General features: G+C 40.5%; 1 protein-coding gene across 4 annotated transcripts; it reads left to right on the forward strand.

Moving 5' to 3' along the window:
- On the forward strand, positions 1-27,388 carry MAX (MYC associated factor X). Of its 4 annotated transcripts, none has more exons than XM_070728243.1 (5): positions 1-288; positions 501-530; positions 14,865-14,971; positions 24,488-24,618; positions 26,135-27,388. In XM_070728243.1, the coding sequence occupies exons 1-5, from the start codon at positions 253-255 to the stop codon at positions 26,320-26,322; spliced, it is 492 nt and encodes a 163-aa protein (XP_070584344.1). In that variant the 5' UTR covers positions 1-252; the 3' UTR covers positions 26,323-27,388. The 4 variants fall into 4 exon arrangements, with proteins under 4 accessions (XP_070584344.1, XP_070584346.1, XP_070584353.1 ...); XM_070728245.1 differs by having other exon boundaries at positions 3-288; positions 14,865-14,972; positions 24,495-24,618; XM_070728252.1 differs by lacking the exon at positions 501-530 and having other exon boundaries at positions 6-288; positions 14,865-14,972; positions 24,495-24,618.
- The last annotated feature ends 162 nt before the right edge of the window (positions 27,389-27,550 follow it).

Raw genomic sequence — 27,550 nt, forward strand, 5'->3', positions numbered from 1 at the left:
GCGGCGAGACGCGAGAGCGAGGGGACGGTGCGGGGCTCCGAGCCGTCACGTGCAGTACGAGGTGCGTGTGCCGTTGATGCTGGAGGAGGAGGAGGAGACGCCGACGACGGAGACGGAGGAGAAGAAGGAGGAGGCTGAAGCTGCTCCGCGCGGGGGCTTGTTGTTGTTGCGGCAGCAGCAACAGCAGCGGAGGCGGCTCTCCGCGGCTCGCTTTCCTGGAAAGAGCCCCGAACGGCTCGGTCGGCCACCACCATGAGCGATAACGATGACATCGAGGTGGAGAGCGACGTGAGTGCCTCGCTCGACTCCCGCATCCTTCCTCTTTCCCTCCCCCCCCCCCCCGTCGCTTTTCCTTCCTTCCCTCCCTCCCCGACCACGTCCGGGCTTCTCTTCCCCTTCCTCCTCTCGGGCGCTCAGGAGGCGGCGGGCGCGGCTTGGCTGAGAGGCGCTGACAGTAACGCCTGTCTCTCTCCTCTCTCTCTTTCTCTCTCATATTGCAGGAAGAGCAGCAGCCGAGCTTTCAGCCTCCGGTAACGTCTCTCTCTCTCTCAGCCTTTCATTCGCTTCGTTCCTCCCCCCAGATAGCAATAGCGATAGCATTTAGACTTATATGCCGCTTTGCTGTGCTCTTACAGCCGTCTCTAAGCGGTTTACAGAATCACCATATTATTATTATTATTATTATTATTACTACTACTACTATTATTAATTATTATTATTATTACTACTAATAATAATGATAATAATAAATTAGATTTATATCTCGCCCCTCTCTGAGCACTCGGGGCGGCTTACAAAATATAAAAAAGACAATATACTTGAAATCCAACTAATGAAAATTAAAAGTTACTTCTAAAAACTAAAGAACCAATTAGAATACACAATATCTGTTCAGTCAACAAACCCACTATACATTCATCGGCCAGGGGACCTAAGATCTAATTGCCCCAAGCCTGGTGACATAAATGAGTCTTAAGACTCTTACCAAAGGCGGGGAGGGGCAGTACAAATCTCTGCGGGGAGTTGATTCCAGAGGGCCGGGTCCCCCACAGGGAAGGCTTTTCCCCTAGGTCCTATAAAGTGACATTGTCTAGTTGACAGGACCTGGAGAAGGCCGACTCTATGGGACCTAAATGGTCAGTGGGATTCATGTGGCAATTGCGACAAAAGATGCACATATGCAGGATCCCTTAAGCTGACATTCTTTTATCACTGGGACCAATCCTGCTGACTATACCAGATGGGCAGAGAAAACTGAAGATAAGTAGAACTTTAGATAGCCAGGCTCCACATCGTGAAGGGTATTATTACCCCCCAATAATCTGGATCCTCGTTTTACCCACCTTGGAAGGATGGAAGGCTGAGTCAACACCCCCCCCCCTTCATTCCCGGACCCTCGGGCAGACAGTGGGGCCTGGCAGTCAAAGCGTAACTGAGGGTGAGAGGGTTGGAGGGGCACACAGGAACTGGCGGAAGGGAAGAGGAAGGCAGGAGGTAGCCTGGCCGTGTGTCCCCCTTGGAGACTGGCTGCCTCATTACATGACTTCAGGCTGTAGGGGCAGAGAGGTTCTGTGGTGAAACGGGGAAGGCGTTTGTTTGGTTTGTTTATTATTTAGATTTATATGCCGCCCAACTCCCCCGAAGGACTTTTGCCTCGCAGCCATATACCATTAAAATATAGACATGCCCATGTTTCTGCAACACTCCGCGGACTGCATTGGTTGCCGATTGGTTTCCGGACACAATTCAAAGTGTTGATAATGATATATAAAGCCCTACATGGCATCGGGCCAGTTTACTTGTGGGACCAAACTTCTGCCATATGAATCTCAGTGACCAGTTAAGACTCACAGAGTTGGCCTTCTCCAGGTCCTGTCAAGTAGACAATGTCTCGCCTTTTGCAAGAGTCTTAAGACTCATTTAAGTCACCAGGCTCAGGGCAGTAAGATCTTAGGCTCCCTAGCCGATGAATGTTATGTGTGGCTGGGGTCTGAGTGTGTACAATTGATTTTGAAAATATTTAGGTTAGATTTTTAGCTAATTAATTGGATTTGTCATTGTATTTTATTGTTTTTTATTATATGTTGTAAGCCGCCCTGAGTCTTTGGAGACGGGTGGCATAGAAATCCAATAAATAAATAAATAAATAAATATAAAACCATCTAAAAACAGTTCAGAACATCTAAAACCAACAGTCAAGGGGTTAAGACAAGTAAGAAAACCATGCATGTCTCTTGTGGCCCAATCCTGATCAAAGGCCCCAGGCCTACCAGAAAAGCCAGGTCTTTAAGGCTTTTCGGAACGTCAGTAGGGTGCGGGCAGTCTGGATCTCGGCAGGTAGCTGGTTCCAAAGATCTGGAGTAGCCACAGAGGAGGCCCTCCCCCACGGGCCCACCAGCCGACACCGTTTAGCTGACAGGACCCGGAAGCCTCCTTGTTTTGGAGAAAAATGTTTTATAGGCAGGTCTGCCTAGTGGTCAGTGGCAGGGAAAAAAAGACGAGGAGAGGGCAGGGCCCTGTCTTCTGAGCCGGAGGATTTGGACTTTGGAGCAAAAGGTCTGGAAATTAGAATTAAGCTGGACTTTGGAGCAAAAGGTCTGGAAATTAGAATTAAGCCATGTGTTTCCTACTGGAGCTTTTGCAGAACAGGTGAAGAGCACTAATTCAGAACAGGTGGTGGTGGTAATTTACAGGTAGTCCTCGACTTAACCATGGTTGGCTTAGTGGCTATTCCAAGTTATGGTACTGAAAAAAAGGACTCAGGGATGTTTTTTTCACACTTATGCAACCTCTGCCGCATCCCCATGGTCTCATATGACCAAAATTCAAATGCGTGGCAACGGGTTCGTATTTATGACAGTTGCAATATCCTGAGGTCATGTGATTGACTTTGGGGATCTTCTGACAAGCAAAGTGAATGGGAAATCCAAATTCCCTTAATAGCCATGTTATTGACTTAACAAATATAGTGATTCGCTTAACACCAGGCCAGACTGAATGAGGCTTACTGCTTATCAACATCAGCAGAAAGCCAGGCTGGTTATTTTGAAAGGAGGAACTGAGGATGCTATATAGACTGTCTAGGAAGCAGGAGGGAGATTGGCAGGTTAATGCTATGGCAGGGAAATGGCACGTGGAGCAATGATTAAACATTGTAATATCTTATAGTGGTATTAAATATCAGCTGAGTATGTTTCAGAGTGGCAAAGCACATTCTCTAAATTACAATGGCATCTGGTTTGAGAGATTTTATGTCTTAGTGTCTCACCAGTTACCCCTGTAGGCTGTGGAAAAACACTTTCTTTGTCACTGCTGTCAGAATGTAATGAGTGAGAAAATGGGATTTTTCTCATAGTGGGGTTAAAATGTGCTAAGATTGTTTTTTAAAAGCTGCGTACCACAGAAAATTTCCTTAAATTAGCTCCTTGTAACTTTAAATGTTGGATAATATCTATAAAATATTAATGATCTATATGTAGAATAAAATAATTGCTTGTACCCCTGGATTCTAACAATGAACTATGAACAGTGTCAAAAGATACTCTTTCTTGAAGTCTGCATTGTAGTACACAACATCTTACAACTTGTTTGTGAGTGACATAGAGGAAAGTTTGGTAGGGGAGGTTTGCCTATTTGCCGATGACTATAAAGTGTGCAATAGGGTTGATATTCTTGGAGGCGTCTGTAATATGGCAAATGATTTGGCTTTACTAGATTAGTGGTCAAAGCAATGGAAACTGCAGTTTAATGTTTCCAAATATAATACACTTGGGGAAAAGGAATCCTCAATCTGAGTATTGTATTGGCAGTTCTGTGTTAGCAAAAACTTCAGAAGAGAAGGATTTAGGGGTAGTGATTTCTGAGAGTCTCAAAATGGGTGAACAGTGCAGTCAAGCAGTAGGGAAAGCAAGTAGAATGCTTGGCTGCATAGCTAGAGGTATAACAAGCAGGAAGAGCGAGATTGTGATCACGTTGTATAGAGCACTGGTGAGACCAAATTTGGAATACTGTGTTCAGTTCTGGAGACTCACCTACAAAAATATATTGATAAAATTGAACGGGTCCAAAAACGGGCTACAAAAATGGTGGAAGGTCTTAAGCATAAAACATATCAGGAAATACTTAATGAACTCAATCTGTATAGTCTGAAGGACAGAAGGGAAAATGGGGACATGATCAAAACATTTAAATATGTTAAAGGGTTAAATAGGGTTCAGGAGGGAAGTGTTTTTAAGAGGAAAATGGACACAAGAACCAAGGGGGCACAATCTGAGGTTAGTTGAGGGAAAGATCAGAAGCAACATGAGAAAATATTATTTTACTGAAAGAGTAGTAGATGCTTGGAACAAACTTCCAGCAGACGTGGTTGGTAAATCCACAGTAACTGAATTTAAACATGCCTGGAATAAACATACAGTATATCCATCCTAAGATAAAATACAGGAAATAATATAAGGCCAGACTAGATGGACAATGAGGTCCTTTTCTGCGGCCAATCTTGTATGTTTCTGTTTCTTACTGCATACTGTTTGACTTGTTGAATTACTTCGTGCTGATTGCAATTGAGGTATAAAAAACTTAACAACATAGAAATAGTAATAACAGCAACAACCTTCTTTGTAACGAAGTAACCTAGTAATACCATAACAAGTTTTCTTATCTTGCCAGTGGCTGTAATTGTAGTGCAAGATGGTATGTGATTCACAAAAATAGTTCTTTCTGATTCTGTTTTGCTCATAGATGCAGTAATATCAGTGTTGCGTTTCTGAGTTTGAAATGCTTGTGAACGGTGATATATTTTATGCATGGCCTAGTTATTAATTTATGTAATTTTATTTCCTATAGCAAATAGATAAAAATGAAGGTAGAATGACTGAAGCATAGACTTTTTAAGTGAAAGAGTAGACTGCTGTTTTGCTTAAAATAAGCTTAAACAGCTAATTAAATATAGCCAACTTTAATCAAATTTTGTATTTTTAAATTCAAATTTTGTATTTTTAAATCCAAATTTCTAGTGAATGAGATTGCATGCTAACTGGTTGTTATAATAAATATTTATTTGCAACTGGATTGAGTTTTTGTACACATGTAATATAATTTAAAATATTTGGGGCATGGTTCTATACATCTGAAAAATATTTAAGAACATGTATGTTACTGAATACACTAGGGCTGTACAGGGCTTCACATTTAAGGAAAAAAGATTCTCTGGAATGCGAGAAGGTGTATCCTTCTCCACAATACCTTAAATACAATAGGATTTCTCTGGAGATTGAGTTCTAGCTGCTAGGAGGAAACTTCCTGTTCCTGGGGGAAAATGGAACTACAGTACTTTAAAGAATTGTGACAGGTGCTACACAAATGGCCTTGCTTGTTCAGAATCACATTTTTCCTTCAAATCTGAAGCCCTGCAGAGCTGTGCAACAGAACTAAGCAAAAATTCATTTAAAGACTACTCCAGCACACAGCATACTGTAAGTTAAGGCCATTAAATAATAGGAATAACTTCTGAGTAATGTGAATAAGACTGTGTCATAAGTGTTCAAAAAATAAATTTGAGGTTTTGACCGGGATGGGAAATGATAGTTTGATTAATAGCCATTAAAAGCCATACCTTGGGAATTGAACCATGTAGACTATGCATGGTTTTTGTGATAAAACTAAAATTTAATTGCTTTTATTACCTGGTGACTTTGTAGTTATTGGTTCCAGAGCTCCTCAGACTGGAATTCTTTGAGGAGCTTCAGTTGTCTAGGTTGATCAAATGAGCTTGCCAATAACTCCTTGCCTCCCGAAAAATTATTCTAAATTTTGGGTTGGCTGAAAATATTTTACCTCTACACTATTTTACATCTACACAATCTCCTGGATTACATTTCCTTCTGCAAGTAGAGCCCTTTACTCTAGATCCATAGCACAGACTTCTTTGGGAAGTCAACATTACATCTTGTATTATTCAGATCAAATTTTTGCCACTGCATGTTTTTATTTCAGGTTACATTTTTCTGTTTGTCTCCGAGGTAGAAATATACCACATGAAGTTAAGATGTCAATATTTATATCAAATGTCAGTTTATTTTATTAATCGGAGTTAATTGTTGAATGGATTATGACCTATGATGAAAAGGAGCTTGTCATTTATTATTTAAGATTCTTGACTTAGTATTGGCCAGTTTAACAAAGGAGTCAAGGCCTCTGTTTCTTCAATAGTGAGTCATTGACTCTTCTAAGAAATAATAAAGGGCTTTCTGTTTTCTTTCTGATATACAGTATATTACTAGTTTCATAATAGATTTACAGTAATAGAAAGTTAAAATGCATGTACTTCCTTTTTAAACAATGTGGTCTAAATGCTTGGGCAATAGCTTAGTGATGCACAGAATTTAGGTTGAGACACCAATGAATGGGTTGCAAAAAGGGGGGAAATGTTTTGACAAATATAATTGTTTACATTAATTTTATTAATTATTTAAAGATGAATTTTATTGAAGTTTATTTTGTAGATGTATGTGTACTGAATTTAAGATCATATGATTGAGTGCTGAGGGAAAAGGTTTGCTATTGGTGTTATATAATACTGTACTTAATTTGTGTTCAAAGTGCCGTATGCATCCTTGTAGTGTCTGGAGCATCTCTCTTCCTTACTATATTGAAGTAAATCCATTGAGTTGTAATGGAGTTAGATTTAAATCCCTGGCACCACACTAAAGTGATTTCAGGCGTCTTAGAGTTTTTGCTAGACAAAACAAACAAAATTGACCTAAGTGGCTTGTGTAGACTGGCTTGAAACATTTAATTTTGTCAGTTGAGAATCATGGTTCTCAACTGGGAATCATGGTATTTCCATCACTGAGAATGAACTTCCATTAATTAAAAAACAGATTTTAATATAATAACCCCTAGAAAACGCTTTTAGATATAGGTCCTAGTTGACACAAAAAAAGAAAATCCATGGCATGTGAACAATGACAGAGTTGTTTACAGAATATAACCTGTCATATGTTTTTATTACTATGCTTTAAAAATAATGAAAAGGGAAAAATCATTGGATAGACAGTGTAGAGTAGACTATATGTGTAAATATGCATTGCTTCAAGTTTTAGAATTTCTTAAATATATATATATATGAGCATGGGAGATGTTCTGTCCCAGAACATACAAACATCCAGATAATAGGCCATTCCAAATGGCGTAGAAATGGGTCATTCTATTCGTTGGATCTCTTCCAGAGGATTTGTAAATTACTAGTTCTGAGACTCAAGTGACCCATTTTAGGTGCATGTATATGATTCCATGACATAATATATTTATATTGCCCTAAAGAAAAGTTGGGTCACATTTCGTAAGTATACTTTAAAAACAAGCAGGCCAGGTTATATTGAGAACAAACTATTAAATCCTTTATAGTTTTAAACTTAGGGGAATGAATATTTGAATGAGACACTATCAAGAATGTTAAGAGCATAATTATTTTAAATGATTGAAAGAATATTCATTTTAATATGGAGGTACATAATTCAGAACTTATTCAGCAGATTGAAAAAAAAATCAAAATGGACGATTCCTGTACTTTGTATATAATATCTAGTATTAATGAATCATAATATACCTGAATGGCATCTATTTTGTACCTGAACAACTTAATGTCATCCATGATTACATTTATTCACCTGTTTTCTGACTTCATCTAAAATCAGCAGATGACAGTTATGATCAAATGCCATTATAGGTAGTCCCTGACTTATGACCATAATTGAGCCCAAATTTTATGTTGTTTATGTTTGCCCATCTTATTACCTTTCTTGCCACAATTGTTAACTGAATCATTGGAGTTGGTAAGTTAGTAACTTCGTTGTTAAGTGAATCTAGCTTCCCCATAGACTTTGCTTGTCATAAGGTTACAAAAGATGATCACATGATCTTGGGACACAGCAACAGTCTTAAGAATGAATCAGTTGTCGAGCATCTGAATTTTGATCACGTGATCATGCGGATAATAAAAGGGTTATAACTGAAAAATGGTCATAAGTCACTTTTTTAGTGCCATTGTAACTTTGAATGGTCACTAAATGAACTGTTGTAAGTTGAAGACTGCCTTTATTTCTGTTCTGATTTGAACACACATAAAACCTGTATAACATACAAGTTGTGATTATAAACAAATAGCTTCTGCTACAAAAAACCCCAACAATGTTGATTTCTTTCCTCACTTTCTTTTCATGCCAGAAATTAAGTTCCTGGAGAAATTATTTTGAAAATAGATGATAAAAGTAGTAATGGCACTAGGCCACTTTGCTCTCATGAATGGAAGCCAGTGTTTTTGTGTTCTCCTTATTCATCAGCATCTAGCATGCTTTCTGCCAACCAGAACTCATTGGATTAGATCTGGCAGCTTTTCTTAAATGCAATTTGTTTTCTCTCAGTTTTTGCCAGTAATTCATTACAGCAGAGTCAGGTGCCATGATCGACTATTTCTGGTTCTGTTTTTTACAAAGTAATTACAGAAACAGGACAATTTAGCACACTATAACCAGCATTGCTTTTACTGTTTTGGTGGGGAATCAGACTGCTCAGGGTGGGGGTGGGACAGAATCTTCTGTTGGGTTGACTTTATATATTTGTACAATTTCTTTAATGCACTCCAAAATTATGAACTTTGGAAGGAATGACAAGTGGTCTACTTAATGGTCAAAGTATTTTGGACTGGGAATAAGGGCACAATAACAGCTTCTAATAACCTACCATGCCCTTTTGATTAATGAAGCTTTCTAAATGAGTTCTCTGTGCATTTCATTTTGCAGTATAATTACTGAAAATGCCAGGGTTTGTAGATGAAATAATAAAAGAATCATATGTAATGAGGCAGTTTTATGCAGTATAGTCTTTTTCTTTTCTTTTTAAGGTTTATTTTTAAGGTTCTTTTAAAAGCTATTTCAAGTGTTAAATATGGATATAATCAAATAGAGTACTGTACCATCATCTGGAACAACCTTTATTGTAATCTATTTTCCAGCTAAGTCACATATATTCAATGGATCAATTATTATATATGAAATTAGAGAATTGTGATTGCTGTGGTCTGCAAAAGATTTCCCATGATATCAGCATATTTTGCTCCTTTGAGTGCAGATTTATCACCATTTTGCATTTATTTTCAGTTGATGGTACAGTACTCTATTTGATTACAGTATACCCACTTAACTCTTGAAATAATGTTAAACCTTAGAGCAGGGATGGGAACCTGTGATACGCAAAGCCATATATGAGGGCACGCAAGGCATTGCCCTAAGTCAGCTCCAGCACACATGGATGTGCTCGTTAGCTGATTTTCGGCCTTCTTTTCTGTCATTTTCGCTCACCCCAGGCTTTAGGAAAGCCTCCTGAACTCTGGCGAAAGGGAGCCTAACAGGCCAACCGAAACTTCGGAAACAAAGGCTTTCCTGAACCCTGGGGACGGTGAAAAATGGGCCAATGGACCAACCAGAAGTTTGCTTCCAAACTTCAAGTTGGGCCATTTTTCGCCATCCCCAGATTTCAGGAGGCTTTCCTGAACTCTGGGGGAAGCAAAAAACAGCCCAACAGGCCAAACAGAAGTCTAGAGGCTTCAGTGAGGCCTATGCCGCATGCATGGAGTGGGGGGGGGGGGCAATGCATGGTGGGGTTGTGCGCATGTGCAGGGGGAGGGCATTGCATTATGGGTGTGGGCATGTGCACACTATCTCTGTCGCACTCTCCCTTTTGGCTCCTGAGCCGAGAAAGATTTGCCATCACTGCTCTAGAGCAGTGTTTCCCAACCTTGGCAACTTGAAAATATTTGGACTTCAACTCCCAGAATTCCACAGCCAGCGAATGCTGGCTGGGGAATTCTGGGAGTTGAAGTCCAGATATCTTCAAGTTGCCAAGGTTGGGAAACACTGCTCTAGAGTGTAGTTTGGAAGGAGGAGTATCTTGCTATTTTGCACCCAGCTAATTTACTCTTTTAAAGCTACCGTATATGGCCCAGCTATTAAATCATACCTTTAAAATTTTATACACTGTGTTTACATCATTTTCTATTTGTGTTCAAATAAGAAAATTGGTGATTTTTAGTTTCAAATTATCAACAGTTTTACCCCTGGTACACTTTTTTCTGTTGTGGTCTTAATCCACACTTGTAGGAAATTTGTGAGTTTCAATTCTGATTCTTGTTCATGGATATAATTTATACCATTCTTTTATTATTTCTGCTGCATAATGAATTCTAGCTTGATCTTGGAGTTTAGTCTTTGTGCTAGTAGTTTTTCTCTAATCATCCACAGACAACTGTTCTTTTCTTAGTGTACATGTTGAAATAAGACGTTGGGCCGGTACTGAGTGTCATTTATTTCACCTACCTTTTTGTCCTTGGTTTCTTTGTTTTAATGCTTGAGAGCAGAAACAGTTTCAAGTAGCTTGAGTACTTTGTCTTTTCTGTCACAGTCTGGGCCTTTGGGTAAGCATATTGTGGAGAAGTAATTCAGAAGAGAACAAATGTTGCTTCTTAGTCTGGTTCCACCTGTAAATCCCTGCTATGCTGAACTGAAGGAAACAGTTACAGAAAAATAGCTTGTACTTTGGATTTGGGGTCCAGATACACCCAGAAAGTCCTTTTACATCTGTGGACAGTTTCTATGCTCAAAGTTGCCTGTGGAATCTTTGCCAGACCTTTGTACCTCAAGGCTACCTTGGTTTTTGGAAGCAAATCATCCACTCGTCATAATCTAATTTCATATTGCCACCTGGATTCAAACTGCAATGAGGATTACAACACAAACAATACTTGTGAGCAGAAGCAGGATGATGGAGATGTATTTGCTGCAGAAACTGAAAGCTAATTATAGTCAAATTAATTATTCTCAATTAGTGGTTAATTTTTAAGTAATCTTATAAAAAATCATTTTAAAATAAGTTAGATTCTTATCTATTGAACCATTGTGCTCCACATCAACTGCTGCTAGAAATATTAAATATTTTTATAACATCCTTATAAAGGAAGATAAGTAATTGCTTAGATGGCTCTATGAAAATTGGTATGATAAGAAATGGTAAGTGATGTGCTGAATTTATTTAGCTATTTGGTCAGGTACTTGGAACAGGATGAATAAGATCTGGATTAATGTGTGTGAATTGTTAAACTGATAATTTTATTGGCCAGGGATTATTTTAGCAATCCTTGGAACTTTGCTGGTTACGGTCACATTTTTTACTGTTCATAAATTCAGGTCGGAGAAATTATTGTATTTGTATAATATTTATGGAAAATGTAATTTTGAAATTAGACACCAAATCTTAAAGAGTACAGTTATCACACTGCATATAAAGTAGTTCAAGTTGCTTTGTAATGCATAAATGAAAATTTTTGAGTATCAACCAGTTTATTATAATTATAATAAATTTTTACTCAAAATTTTACTATTTACTATTAACTATTTTACTTATATAATTCTTACTCAAAAGTTTTAATGTCTGTATTACATTTTTATCTATATGAACAGAGAAAGAAGCCACTGCAACTATCTTCCAGCTCCTGATGCCACTGTATATATCACAATGTCTGCTCATCTAGAACTTTAGCATATATTAATGGGTATAGTTGTTTCTCCCTTGTCATGGTCAGATCATTTCCTGAGGTTAGACTTTAAGGCACCACTCCCCCACCGCAGGGAGGCGGGGCCAATTAGGTGGTTCTGCCCTAGACGCTTGTGTAGATACCTGAGTCCCTTGTCCACAAATCGGCTGAGTCCCTGGTGGCTGCCTGGAATATAGCGGCATCTGGGGCACTGGACCGGATTGCACTTTTGCGACCTCTCCGTGGCGGTGGATCCAGGAGAACTCCCTGGTTTACCAAAGAGCTCCAGGAGATAAAGCACCAGAAGAGATGTCTAGAGCGACGTTGGAGGATCAGTAACTCCAAATCAGACTGAACATTTCTGAAAGCCTTTATTAGGACTTATTTAGAAGCTATACGGACAGCAAAACGCTCACATTTTTCTGCACTTATTGCATTCACTGATTCATGCTTAGCCGCCCTTTTTAGGGGGACTCATTCCCTCCTTAATATACAGGGAATGGAGGAGCCTTTGCAGGGTAGAGCTGAGGAATTTGTGTAGTTTCTGTTGGATAAAGTCATTCAGATTCAGATGGACCTGGACTCTGATTGGGCAATTTCGACTGCGATGATAGTGGCGGGTCTTAGTCCCATTGTGTGGGATGAATTTGAATCTGTGACTCCTGAGGAAGTGGAGAAGGCAGTAGGAGCTATGAGTTCCTCCACTTGTCTGTTGGATCCATGCCTCTTCGGGCTGGTTTCGGCCAGCACAGGGGTGACACAAGGCTGGCTCCAGGCATTAGTTAACACGTCCTTGAGTGAGGGAGCCTTCCCGCAACCTTAAAGGAAGCGGTTGTGCAACCCCTTCTCAAGAAGCTTTCCCTGGACCCAGCTGTATTAATTAACTTTTGTCCAGTCTCCAACCTATCCTTTGAGGGGAAGGTTGTTGAGAAAGTGGTGGCACTCCAGCTCCTATGGTTATAGGATTATATGGACCCTTTTCAATCTGGCTTCAGGCCTGGCTACAGCACGAAAACTGCTTTGGTCGCACTGATGGATGATCTCTGATGAGCCCAAGATGGGGGTCACTTCTCAATGTTGGTGCTACTTGAATTGTCAGCTGCTTTCAATGCTATTGACCATGGTATCCTTCTGGGACGACTAAGAGAGTTGGGGCTAGGGGGCACCATGTTATGGTGGTTCTCCTCCCATCTCTGGTCAATCTCAGTCGATGTTAGTAGAAGGACAGAGATCGACTCCTGGGTCCCTCATTTGTGGGGTGCCACTGGGTGAGGTCACCCGATGATTTGTGGTGAGGTACCAGCAATATGTGGATGATACCCAGTTCACTGTTGAGTGAATGGAAACCTAGATTCCTAGGAATATGATTGAGAGTATGTATGTTGATGAGGTTTTATAATGTCTTTTATCCTGTTTTTATGTATTGTTTTATATTCATTGGAAGCCGCCCAGAGTCCTTCAGGAGTTGGGTGGCATATAAGAATTACCAATAACTAAATAAATAAGTATATCTCCACCCCGCGTCAATTCAATGAAGCAGTGGATCTGATGTGCTGGTGCCTTGAGGATGTGAAGATCTGGATGGGAGTCAACAGGCTCACACTTACCCCAGGCAGGACTAAGTGACTGTGGACTCCTAAAGACTATGTCAACTGTCTATCCTTGGCTCTTGGGGGGAAGAAATTGTCCCCCTCAGAATGGGTTCGAAATTTGGGGGTCCTCCTAGACTCACAGCTAAAACTAGATCAACATTTAACAGCTGTTGTTAGAGGAACCTTTGCACAAGTTCTTCTAGTACACCAATTGGATCGAGAGGCACTCCTCACAGTCAGTCATGCCCTTGTCACCTCACAATTAGATTGTTGCAACACGTTCTACATGAGGCTACGCTCGAAGAGTGCTCAGAGACTACAACTGGTCCAGAATGCAGCTGCACAAGCTGTTGTGAGTGCACCTAGGTACAACTACATGATACCAATCCTGCTCAAGCTGCACTGGCTCCCTATTGGCCTCTGGGCACAATTCAAGGTGTTGGTCATTATCTTTAAAACCCTCCATGGCTTAGGGCCAGGTTATCTTCGAGACTGTCTTCCCAGCGACCAGTGAGATCCCACAGAGTTGGTCTCCTCCAGGTCCCATCAGCTAAACAGTGTTGGCTGGCAAGTCTGTGGCTGCCTTGGATCTCTGGAACTGGTTACCGCTGGAGGTTAGGACTGCCCCCTTTTGGCCGAAAAGCAGTTAAGACCCCGCTTTTCCAGCAGGCCTGAGGACAGTGAGTTTGCAGTTGTAATTGGCGAGATACGGCCATGGAATTATATGTATAAGTTTTAATTGTTTTAATGCTTAAGATATTTTAAATATTTTATTCTGTTGTTAAGCCGCCTTTAATCTATAGATATGCCTATGGTGATTTCTGAATAGAGATTATATTTGAACTATTTAAGATTCTTTCAGGGTTTCCTGCTGTATTTGGGGAATTTTCGATGGGACCTCTATTCATTTTTCGCTGTGAGCCTTTTCTGTAGAATAACAAGTAGAAAATAGGCAATACTACTTGGAATTTCTTTTTAAAATTATTCCAGGGAGGAGATACTTATCTAAATAAGTATTATCTAAATGGACTATCTAAAATGGTGGAAGGTCTTAAGCATAAAACTTATCAGGAAAGACTTAATGAACTCAATCTATTTAGTCTGGAGGACAGAAGGGAAAGGGTGGGCATGATCGAAACATTTAAATGTTTTAAATAAGGTTCAGGAGGGAAGTGTTTTTAATAGGAAAGTGAACACTAGAACAAGGGGGCACAATCTGAGGTCAGTTGGGGAAAAGATCAGAAGCAACATGAGAAAATATTATTTTCCTGAAAGAGTAGTAGATGCTTGGAACAAACAATCTAGCAGACATGATTAGTAAATCCACAGCAACCGAATTTAAACATGCCTGTGATAAACATATATTCATCCTAAGATAAAATGCAGGAAATAGTATAAGAGCAGACTAGATGGGCCATGAGGTCTTTTTCTGACCTCAATCTTCTATGTTTCTATAAAAGACCAATATACAGTAACATGTTTGACAACATCCCTACTTTCATTAATAAAACTTATTTTTCTTTATTGCAGTTGTCCTGAATTGTTTGGGTGATAATTTTGTTGACCAATTTGTTTCTTTGCAGGGCTTGGACTTCCACAGCCCTTCCTTTCTCCTTATATTCCAGGGATGCAGTCATGTTTTTATGCCTATAGTAATATTTGTTGTTTTGTTTTTAATTTCCTAGGCTGACAAACGTGCTCACCACAATGCTCTAGAGCGCAAACGCCGGGACCACATCAAGGATAGTTTCCACAGCTTGCGGGATTCTGTACCTTCCCTTCAGGGAGAGAAGGTGAGTTTATTGAGAGAAGTGATATGCTTTCCGTGCACTTCATTGAGCACAAGGAAGCTGCATCCTAACCCTGTTATTTTTAGTAACTAAACAAGAAAGGACCAGGGCTGGGAGACAATTCTGCACGGTCTCAGGTAGTCTTCTGGACTAAATATCCTTGCTTTAGTTTGCTTTCTGCTTTTTGTTGGGCTTTTGAAAATGAAAATGAAATTACACTGTAGTAAGTACTTTGTTTAATTATCAACTTATTTCCAAGTACCTGAACGTTTTCCTCTTTTAAGGCTGGAGTGTTTTTCATGTGGCTATCTAGAACTGATAAGATGGATAGCAGGATATTTTTACATTTTATGACGTGGTTAAAAGTTATTGCAGGTTATTCATTTTTTGCACTAGCAAACATATAGATTAAAGTTTGAGGCTATAAAAATGAATTGCAAATGAGACAATTTATAGCATGGCTAAACCAAAAGGAGAAGTCATGAGTCCTCAGCTTTTTCCCCTTAAGCCAGGGAGTTCTGTAATTCCTTTCCCCCTCTGATGGAGCTATCATTGGGGTGCACAGTCATTTCAAGTTCTGTCTTATCTATGAACAATTGTTACTGTTTAATTTACATTGTCTGCTCTAAATGCAAGCTACAGCTTAACTGTATTTAAAATAATTAAAGTAGCATTTAAATTTGTGGCTTAGCAGCCTTCAACTTGGATAGGAGAAATAAATACTTAAATAAAGTCCTTATTTGACTTAAGCCCAAGATTTTAGAGAGTAAGCGCTTTCCATGTAATAGGGAGACTTTTTTCTTTTCTTTTTTGGTAGAATTGTGAAGTACTTAGGATAAACACCAGACTGGTACATGTTGTTCAGTTCTTCATTTGGCAACTCCTTCCTGTAAGCACAAATAAAAAATCTGGATGGCTTCTCTCTATGGATAGCTCCTCTGGATGACCTGTAATCCAAGAATTTTATCTTGTTTCTCTTTGAAGTCAGCAGAAAGCAGGAAGAAACTGTGGCTTCTGGCTATGATTTATTGAGAAAAGAGTAAAATTTAGTTGCTTTCACATCATGGTAGTTGCTGAAAATCCCTGTCTTCTTAATGGGTGCAAACATGAGTGGTGTTTAAACATGAGTCATTTTTCTTCCTCTTTATTTGACATAATGTTAGTAAACAGCTGTTGATCTGACTAAAGAAGCTGTCCCAAAAAGAACAAGGAAAAGATATCCTGTTAATCATCATAAATTAAAATCCCTCCTGAGTTGACTGTAGAAGCTTATTATAAGATAGTTTACTTGGTAGGCATCATTTTTATATGTAGTCACCTCTAATGACTCTTGTGTCGTAGACATTGTCAAGGCACACCCATGTATTAATCATGCTGTACAGGAAGACTTTTCAAGGCTGAGATCTGATACCTACATAACTTGTTAGCTAAAATATGTAGGTAGACTTTCTGCTTTTTTATTCCTCTCCAAGATGAATGCAAGCTGCTCTATTATTTTATTTTATTTTATTTTTTTAAATGCCGCCCTTCTCCTTAGACTCAGGGCAGCTTACAACATGTTAGCAATAGCGCTTCTTAACAGAGCCAGCCTATTGGCCCCACAATCCGGGTCCTCATTTTACCCACCTCGGAAGGATGGAAGGCCGAGTCAACCTTGAGCCGGTGATGAGATTTGAACCGCTGACCTGCAGATCTAGCAGTCAGCTTTAGTGGCCTGCAGTACTGCACTCTACCCACTGCACCACCTCAGCTCTTCTATGCTTAACACTGGAATTTTACAAGCCACTGATTGAAAGGTTTGTAGCAATTTTGGTAAGAATGAATGAGTTTGACAATCGTGTTACATAAATTACTGGTAGCATTTTATATAGGTTTCAGCCTTTTGCTGAGTGAGGGAAACCCATTCACGTAAGATTGAACAGGGAAAATCCCTCCTGATCTGACTTTTTAAAATAAACAACAGAACATTTGGTTATAAATAATTACTGTATGCTGGACATTTTCTTGCTGAAAAGATTGAATTAGGAACTTGGGCAACCAAAGAATTGCTAATCTTGATGCACATACACATGAATGGTCAATCTCAGCATATATTTATATTTGTGTTTGTGTGTGTACTTATATAACATGCATGCACATTAAACAGGATTTTATTGGTTGACTGAATATTCCAGGGGTAGGCAAAGTTGGCTCTTCTATGACTTGTGGACTTAGACTCCCAGAATTCCTGAGTTAATCATGCTAGCTCAGGAATTCTGGGAGTTGAAGTCCACATGTCATAGAAGAGCCAACTTTGCCTACCCCTGGCATAGTCTACTGCTGTCATTCTCAACCTTTTCTTCACCTCCGACTCCCTTTAAATCCCTTTTCTGGCCACAGACCACCAAGACTTAACTTAAGATTTAAATCTTAACATTTCTTCAAGTCTTTGTAGACCCCTCTAAGATGACATTGCAGCCCTCCAGGGGTCCGTGGACCACGGTTGAGAACCACTGTTCTAGTGCAATGACTCATAATAGATATGGGTATATAATTATGAGTAAAGTTTGCTCAAGATGCTAATATTTTGCTATGCCAATTGGGTTACGATTGAAAATAATGATCGCATTAGCAATTTAAATTATGAAATAAGCAAAAAGTTTTACTCTGACCTCAAATTGAAAGAGTCTCAAGAAATTCCATTCCAATGTATCTAGGTTCAGACATGACAAAATTCAAAATGTTTCTAATATTTTGTTCAGTAGAGTGAGGCATTTTGTTCTTCATGTTTTGTCCTAAGTGTGCTAAATGCTGCCTGGTAGTTAAGTATTAAATATGCTTTTTTCAGTTTGCATTATCTGTATAAACAGCCAAAGGACTGAAACAACAGTGGGTCCACGCAGCCTGTGAACAACATAACAGCAAACAAAAAACCTTGAACTTTTCTTGATACTAACTTGAGTTTCTTAATACACAACTTATTTATTTATCTACCCATCTCACAGTCAAATAATTCTGGGCAGCATACAAGAAAACTGGATGCACTTTTACATTGGATAGGCTGACTTTTTCTGCCATAAGAAATTCAAAATAAGACTCTTCCCCTGTTACTGAAAGCTGAACTCATGTTCAAACATACATGAGTACAACTCCTCTTTTTATTTCTCATGTGAACATATGAAGCTAGTATGTACCCTAACATACAGGGATAGATTATAGAATCATAAAGCTGGAAGGGATGTTGGAGGTTTTCTAATCCAACTCCCTCCCAGGGCTGTAGTCCTCATAACCATCACAGACAAATGTTTGCACAATCTCTTCCCCATCCTGGTTGGAGCCGTCATTCAGGATGGGATGTCCTCGTCCACTCAGAATGAGGACTGAGTCTGTTACTTTTTGCTGGATCCGCCCTCCTAGGACCCAGCTTCGACTCGGTCCTCAGACTGGAAGGACGTGGCTACCATTTCTCCCTTGACTAATTCTAATCAACTTGACTAATTCTAATCAAGTTAATTTCTTTGTGAGTTAAAAAAAATATTCTACTTGGTCATCTGGTCACCAATTTGAAGAGAAAGCACTTTTCTCTCCCGCACTTTGCAGTCGAGCTTTGGCTTCACGCCTGGGGCAACAGGCATCGACCGTCAGGGCTTGCCCTGGTCTGCCTTCAGAATGATTCACTCCCTCCAACCATTGAAACAACAGGCATTGACCATCAGGGATTGCCCTGGTCTGCCTTTGAACAGCTCGCTCTTTAACTTCTCAAGCATTAGGCATCGACCGTCAGGGTTTTGCCCTGGTCTGCCTTTGGAACGATTCACTCCCTCCGACCCTTGAAACAACAGGCATTGACCAGGCTTGCCCTGGTCTGCCTTCGGGGAGGTTCATTCCCTAAAGCTCCAGAAGGCATTGATCATAGAGGGAGGCTGGGCGGTCGCAGAAGTATAGCCGATTGCTCAGCTAGAGAGTTTCTCGTTGCTGCACAGTCACACCGTTCCAAAATTCAACTCCTTCAGCAGGATTCTATTCCCCCTCCCAGCCACTTGCTTATTATCAATCAACCGGCAGTGGCTGCCATCCGGAAAGCTCTTAACAGGCCCGATGGTGGTGATTGGCTGACACTGGAACATGGCCTCATGTCTCCTGCCAGATATTTCTCAGTCTCCCCTGCCCCCCAATCTCCACCGAGAGTGTCCTGAATCTGGAACACTACTGCAGTGCCTAGACCTTCAAGGGGTTGCCCTGGTCAGCACCTGCAGCCCCAGATTCTCCCGCCACCTTTTTCTAGGTATTACTTCCCGATGGCCATTTTAGAGGAACACCAGGATGCAAAATGGTGGACAGCGCTGGGCCTAGAGAGAAACCATGGGGCAAGCGGCTCCATAAATCATCTACAACCAATATGCCCTGCCCAGAGGAGGCAGAGGCCACTTCTAAACCTCCAGTGTCAGGGTCTTCCTTGACTTCTCGAGGATTCAAGGCCTCTGAGAAGGTTGAGCATAGCAGAAACAGGTGCCTGCAGAAAATTTGTGACCAGGCCTCCCAAGGAGTATTACCTCAGCCTAGCATGTCAAGCAGCAACTTGGACTTCTCCTTCCCACTTCATCCAATATTACAGATTGACAAGTTTGCGTCAGCAAATGTGGCATTCGGCCGCAGGGTCCTACAGAGAGTGCATGAGGATTCTCATTAATGGATGAACTTGGCCCAGGGGACTTCGGGTTTTAGTACGTCCCATGCTGAACGATAGCTCCACCCAGGATGGAGAAGAGGCATTGGTCTTACCTGATATGCCTCTTCTCATCAGGTGGAGCCATCCTTCAGTCCCACCCTTGAAGGGTCCGCTTCTACGTACTCCTTGTTTCTTGAGCAACATTGCTGTTATTTCTCCTAAGCCCTTTTTTTCCCCACGTGTTACTTGCCTTGACCTTTTGCTTGCCGGTATCCGCCCTTTTTTTTCCCCTAGCGGTTTCAAGAAGGGAGACATACATATATCTATTTGGACAGTTTTCCATCAGTAGCCACATCAAGTCTGCTTCTTCTGTCTCATTGAACCTTGGTCCTAAGAGGACGGATCCACCAAAAAGTAACAGACTCGGTCCTCATTCTGAGTGGACGGGGACATCCCATCCAGAATGATGGCTCCACCTGATGAGAAAAAGTGTATCAGGTAAGACCAGCGTTCCTTCTAGAGAATTTCCAGCAATGGAGCACTCAGAACTCCAGGAAGCAAGCCATTCCACTGCTTAATAGTACTCACACTTAGGAAATTCCTCCTTGTTTCCAGATTGCATTTTCCTCTGACACTTTTTGTCCTACCCTTAGGTGCTGTGGAGAATAAATCAATGCCCCTTTCCCAGTCCTTCAAATTTATTTATTTATTAGATTTGTATGCCGCCCCTCTCCGTAGATATTGGAAGACATACCTAGTTCCCTTAGTCATTCTTCATAGCCTCCAGATCCCTTATCATTTTTGTTGTTCTTCTCTGCACTCTTACTAGGACTTCAGCATCTGGTTTGGGGGGGGGGGGGGGTTGCGACCAGAGCTGATACAGCCCAGCATTGTGTTGTTTGTTGGTAACTCAGCACAGTACCTGTGCATCTGATTTTTCCTATCTGGGACCTTACCTTTTTACTATTGAACTGCATCTTGTTGGATAGGGCCCAATGCTGAAGCTGGTTAAGATCCTTCTGAATTTTGAATCTGTCTTCCAAGGTGTTAGGAATTTCCTCCAGATTTGTGTCATCTGCAAATTTGATGAACATTTTTTTTCAACCTCTTCATCTAGGTTATTTATGAAGATATTGAGAAGCACTGGGCCCAAGACAGAACCTTGAGGACCCCACTGCATTCCTCCCTCCACATAAGTATAGTTCCATTAAAGATTAGGCACTTAGTGCAGTTAGCCAACTGCAGATCCATCTGGTAGTGGTACGTCTATCCCACATTGTTCTTATCTTAGCAAGAAATAGGTTTTGGTCTACTTTATTGAATGTCTTATTGTGAATTATATTTACCACATTTCCATGGTCGACTAATTTAGTCACTTTATCAAAAAAGGCAGTAAGATTTTATTGACATGATCTGTTCTTAACAAACCTTAGCTACATCTTCTATTTTATATCTTAAGTGCCTTTCCTTTTTACTACTTACTTCCTCATTGTTGAACTCATTATTTGGGGGCTTATGCTTTGGGATTATTCCTAGAAATTGGCTTCCTTCCTTCTCCAGATTTAGTTGAAATCCTTTGGATGACTTAAGTTGTTTCCCAACACATTTTCTCCAGTCCTTGTGAGATGCAGCCTGTCTCTTGCCCTGAACCTATCATGTGGATGATATAGATAATGGTCCAGAAATCTAAAGTTTTCTTGATGGAGCCATCCCTTGAGCCATGAGTATACCTTTGAAATCCTTCATTCCCACATTGGATGTTGACTTTCATTGCAAATATGGATGAAAGCATCACGTGCCCCTAATGCTTTTGCCTTCTTGCCTAGTTTCTTAAAGTCCCTTGATTTTTTTCCAGGCTCTTTTTTGTTGTATCATTTGTCCCAGCATGAAAGAGGAGAAAAGGATAATTCATTACTTGGATAAACCTCCTCATATCCTTGATCTTTGAACCTGGCCTGCAGTTTGTTGATTCTGTTCCTCTGAGAAGTGAATCACTATTCCACTACATGCCTTTCCTCTTCAGGACACACAGAGATTTCTCTTCCCTGTAACAGTCTGAGCTATTTTTCTTCACATTACTGGAACACTTGATGAAAATCCTTCTCCAGGTGTCTCTGTGTGTTTTTCAAGAAGAGAAAATGAAATTGATTATTAAGTTCCAGTGACAAAGATAGTTTTCTCAGGGGAATGGCATGTGGCCATCCATTTCTACATCTCCATTTTTTGGGGGTAGCAATAGCTATATATGAAGGGAATCTCTTCATTTTTGCCAGCGCTACTTTGAATCCCAACGAGGGGAGCCTCAGGAGAATCCCAGCGCTTGGAAGTCCAGAGGTGGGGTTTCCTAGCGAGGGGAGCCTCAGGAAAATCCCAGCGCTTCGGCTGGCAGGTGGGGTTTCCCAGTGAGGGGAGCCTCAGGGGAATCCCAGTGTTTCGGCTGGCAACGGAAGTCCGGAGGCGGGGATTCCCAGCGGCGCAAGGCAAAAGGGATGACTTTTGGGATGGGGTTGCACGCATTATTTGCTTTTACATTGATTCCTATGGGGGAAATTGCTTCGTCTTACGAACTTTTCATCTTACGAACCTGGTCACGGAACGAATTAAGTTCGTAAGGCGAGGTATCACTGTACTTAGAATTTTAACATTTTTTTATTTAGCTTGGTCTTGGATGTTCCCAGTTTCCCTGTTGAAACTATGACTGAGTCTGTCCATATGTTGGAAGATTAAGATGTTTTTCTTTGTAGCCTTCAGACTACTAAGGGATGTTCATAGATGCAATCTGCTAATCTTCTCCTACATGGTAGTTGTTACAATCCTTATATTTATGTATGAATCCTGCTTTTTTCTTTTTGAACTTACGGGTCTTTTGATTTGATTAGGGTGTTTTGGAGGACTTTATGTTCTTAAGTAAACCAAAAAGCATTAACCAAAAAATAATCCAACTGACAGTTTGTGAGCATCTTAGATCATGCTAAACCCAAAAAAACCTGCTAAGGAATTCACTGAAACTAAGCTAAGAAGGAGATCAAAAGACCAGAACACATTCTCTCTAGTAACCAACACCCAAATGAGTAGGGATTAGCACCAGATAAACAATCTAGTAGGAAAACAATACTCTAATCAGTGTACTACAGGGTGAAACCACACCCCTACAAATACTGGTAGAGCAAGCTGCAGTACATACACAAAAAGCAAACCTCACAGTCAAATAGCACTGATGTTATTACCCAGTCAAAGAATATTTGCAAACAAACAACTAAGCTCAGTGAGCACCAGGGATTCTGCCATAATGATTTAGTTCAGAGAAGTTCATTTTGCTCTGCAGGGACCACTTGAGGAAAATGTTTTGTTTCCTTTACTTTCTATGGAATGAAGTATGCAATATTTCAACCAATTAAATTATATTAAGCTAGTTTGGTTGTTTAACTGGTTGGTTGGTTGATTATGCCATTGATACTAAGGATGTGTAGACTATTTAAAATCTATTTTGAAGTACTGTACCTCGTTTCCAGTGTAGAACACTCTTCTTGCAGAGGAAAGTAAAAGTTTTGTGTAATCAATGGGCAGCTCCAAACACTTTGTTATTCAACAAAGTGAACTATATTGTGCTTAAAGACAATAAGAAACTTGGAACCGAATTCTATCATTTGTTTACAAAAAAGGAAAAATGGGAGCAAAATTACTCCAATTTGTCATTTTCACAGTCAACAGGGAAGTATTTCACTTTCCATATCACACTCCAAAACATAAATGTTCGGTACAACATGCAGATACTGTCATATATGAATGCATAGATGCCAAGGACTGTAGGCTTGAAAGACTATAGGTAAGATATTTTACAATCATGAGTGCCTTACAAGAAGAGATGTGCAATTTTCAAACACATTGCTGCGGGGTTTATTGGCCAGGTTTGTTGGGTAATGCCTGTTGAATGAAGCTCTGACTGGCCCTACATGGCATCAGACCAAGATAGCTGCGAGACCGCCTTCTGCCGCACGAATCCCAGCGACCGGTTAGATCCCACAGAGTGGGCCTTCTCCTGGTCCTGTCGACTAAACAATGTTGTCTGGCGGGACCCAGGGGAAGAGCCTTCTCTGTGGTGGCTCCGACCCTCTGGAACCAGCTCCCCCCAGAGATTAGGATTGCCCCCACCCTCCTTGCCTTTCGTAAACTCCTTAAAACCCACCTCTGCCATCAGGCATGGGGGAATTGAAACATCTAAAACCCACCTCTGCCATCAGGCATGGGGGAATTGAAACATCTCGCCCTTGCCCGTGTAGTTTTGGTGTATGATTGATTGTGTGCTTGTTTTTTATATGCTGGGGTTTCTTTTTTTTTGGACTTTTTAACCTAAAACTGTAATTTAGATTGCTAAATATTAGATTTGTTACTATGTACTGTTTTTACCATTGTTGTGAGCCGCCCCGAGTCTGCGGAGAGGGGCGGCATATAAATCCAATAAATCTAACCTAATCTAATCTAACTTGATGTCTTCCAAGGAAGCTGCTGAACAACAATTGAGAAGGTTTTTTGCTTTGCAAGAGGATTCAACTACACCTACACAGAGTAGTTGACGATACAGGGAATGATCATTCTAATCTAGGGCTTCCTTTAGAATAATTGCTTAATGCTATAATCAGCAACTATTAACAGAGCTCCTGTATAAATAGGAAGTGAGTATGAAGTTGGAAAACATGATATGATACCTAATTAAGAATTTTAATACTGTTTGTGATTAATGAAATGTGGATTATTTTAATAATATATCTATTATCAAATATAAAAATAGATCTATGTAGTAATTTGTCAGAATTATATTTTATGTATCAGAACTAGGACTTTATTTGGTGCTTTTTTTTCCACAACTATTGCAACAGGCATCCCGTGCCCAAATCCTAGATAAAGCCACCGAATACATCCAGTACATGCGCCGGAAAAACCACACACACCAGCAGGATATTGATGACTTAAGGCGCCAGAATGCCCTGCTGGAACAACAAGGTCAGTATGCTTGAGCTGGGGTCTTCATATTCATGGATCTAAAGGCTATGCTCTCACAACAAAACTGTCTATAGTGTGTATATGGATCAACAATAAATTGCCTGTGTTGAATAAAACTATTGGTATTTTAAAAGCTTAAAGGTTTTAGGTGTTGGCAGCATATACTGTGTTTCCCCCAAAATAATACCTTTTCTTATATTTTCTTATATATTTTTTTAACCCTGAAATAAGCGCTTGGTCAAAAACTCAATTGAGCTTATTATCAGGGGATGTCTTATTTTGGGGGAAACAGAGTACAGTGGTACCTCTACTTAAGAACATTTCTAGATAAGAACCGTGTGTTCAATATTTTTTGCCTCTTCTTAAGAACCATTTTCTACTTAAGAACCCAAGCCCGAAAAAATTTCCCAGGAAATTTGAGAGCGGCACGAAGGCCCGGCCAGTTTTTTGCCATTCTCCCTTTACTCCTGGCCATCTCAGGCTTTTCTGGGCTGCCAGAGGAGCCTTTTCAGTGGCGCTTAAGGAGGCTTTGGTGGTCCAGAGCGAACAAAGCATTTTCCTTTCTTTGGGTGCTTGGAGAGGGAATAAACCTCTGCCAGCACCCAGAGAAAAGAAACACTCCCTTCGCTCTGGGAAGCGACTGGTCCTCCTGTTCTCCCTCTTCCTCCTCCCACCCAAATTCCGAGCTTTTATTTCTTATTATTTCAATGGGTTTGCACGCATTATTTGCTTTTACATTGATTCCTATGGGGAAAATTGCTTCTACTTGCGAACTTTTCTACTTAAGAACCTGGTCAAGGAACAAATTAAGTTCTTAAGTAGAGGCACCACTGTATCAGTTTTTATGCAGTCACTTGGTCTTTCTTCCCTGGAAGGATCCTTTATACAGACCAGTTATGTAGGATTTTAGAAATTGGTGAAAGGAGAAATCTAAAGGAAGGGTCATAAGAAACAGTTTAAGAGGGAGACAACGTTCCACTGGAAATGACTTTATTTGGGGGGGGGGGGGGTAATCCTATGACCTGAAAAGAAAAGACTACTTCAGCCTCCAGTATATTCCAGGAATCATGATATTGATTGAGAATTCAACTAGTTTAGTTTAGTTTAGTTTAATCAGATTTGTATGCCGCCCCTCTCCGCAGACTCGGGGCGGCTCACAGCAATAGCAATACAATGTAAGACAAATCCAATATTTAAATTACTTTAAAAAACACCACAAATTAAAACCAATCATACACACTAGCGTACCATGCATAGATTTTATAAGCCTAGGGGGAGGGAACATGTCAATTCCCCCATGCCTGACGCCAGAGGTGGGTTTTAAGGAGGAGGAGTACTCAAATTGGCACTCTTACCATATTCAAGGTAAGCTGCTTTGTGGAAATTGCTTCTTTAAAAAACAGCTTTAAGTACCTTATTTAGTGGCAGTCAAGTGGTTGCCCCCCTATCGTTTACTTTGTACACTTTGCTTGCCTTTCCCACATCCATTTCCATGTTCTTGCTTCTTACCTTTTAGTTCGTGCACTGGAGAAGGCAAGGTCAAGTGCTCAGCTGCAGGTCAACTACTCCTCTTCAGACAACAGCCTCTACACCAATCCCAAAGGCAGCACCATCTCCGCCTTTGATGGTGGCTCTGACTCCAGTTCGGAGTCTGAGCTGGAAGAGCCTCAGAGCCGGAAGAAACTTCGTATGGAGGCCAGCTAGAAGCAGCCTTGGTTCCCCCTGCCGTTAGACACTTGCTGGCTGCTTAAGGACTTTCCTTTTTTCTTTAGTAGAGGCTCTCGGACTGCAGCTTCCTCTATTCCTTCTCCCTTTCTGGCCCTTTTTAAAGATAACCTGATTCTGTGGTTTGGTAGATTACCGTCTGTATGATGCCAGCCATAGCTTGGAGCAGAATGTAATTCTGCCCTGCGGCTGCCGGGTTCTAGTACCAGGAAAGCCCAGGCCAGTTGATTAAACTGATGTCTCTGAGATTGCCTGGCATGTGTGGAGATAGTAAACTCTCCATGCTTCCACTAGAACTTCACCAGCCTCTATTGCTTTTATCAAAATATTGCTATTTATGATAATAAATCCAGATAGCCCCAGAAGAATCTTGGTAAAGGAAAGAAGCATGCAGAAGCATGTATGGATGATCCCTTTTGCCTGAAGGGATGATGCAAGATTCACAATGAGGCATAGAGATTCATTTCCTTTTTTTTTTATTTTGGCAAATGATGAATTGGTATTTATTTCCTCCAAAGGAATCTGTCTGGCCAGATTCCTCCTCCTGCTACGGACATTGGTAATGTGAAGCTACAAATTGAAACCATGTTAAATTCTTCCCTTTTCTGTTTTGAATTTCTCAGAAACAGAGCCAGCTTTTTTTAATGTAAATACACACAAGCTTTGTTACTTGGTACTAATAAATGCATTTAAAGTGTGGACCTGCTCTCTGGCAAACGGGCCAGTTTCCCATGTGAATTAAAGAGGCCTAGGCTGTAAGCAAGCAAAGGCCTCTTTGCGCGTAGGGGTGTGTGTGTGTGTACACACATATGCGTGGATATGCACATGCATGTGTGTGTGGTATGTGTGATATTTTTTGTCTTCTTTCCACACTTATTTGTGACGTTTTCTGAATTTAGCGTGTACAAATGTAGCTTGGTCTCTGTCCAGGTGTGAGTCTATTCCATGGAACTGAAGTATGTTGTACATACTGCCCAAGAATTGTCTTGCAAGTTAAGGCTTCCCTTTACTATAAGACTATAAATAAAAAAAATATTTTATCCTTTTGAGTGGTACTGGTGTCTTTATGGGATGATTGCAGTTGTCTTGTGTTCTCCAGTATTAAGATGGATGATACTTCATAGATTCACACAGGAGCTAAATACAAAGTGATATTTTTGGGGAAAACAGGTATTCTCATTTACTTAATATTTTTCTCACTTTGTAA

This window comes from Erythrolamprus reginae, chromosome 1 (genome assembly GCF_031021105.1).
Source record: "Erythrolamprus reginae isolate rEryReg1 chromosome 1, rEryReg1.hap1, whole genome shotgun sequence".
NCBI lineage: Eukaryota > Metazoa > Chordata > Lepidosauria > Squamata > Dipsadidae > Erythrolamprus > Erythrolamprus reginae.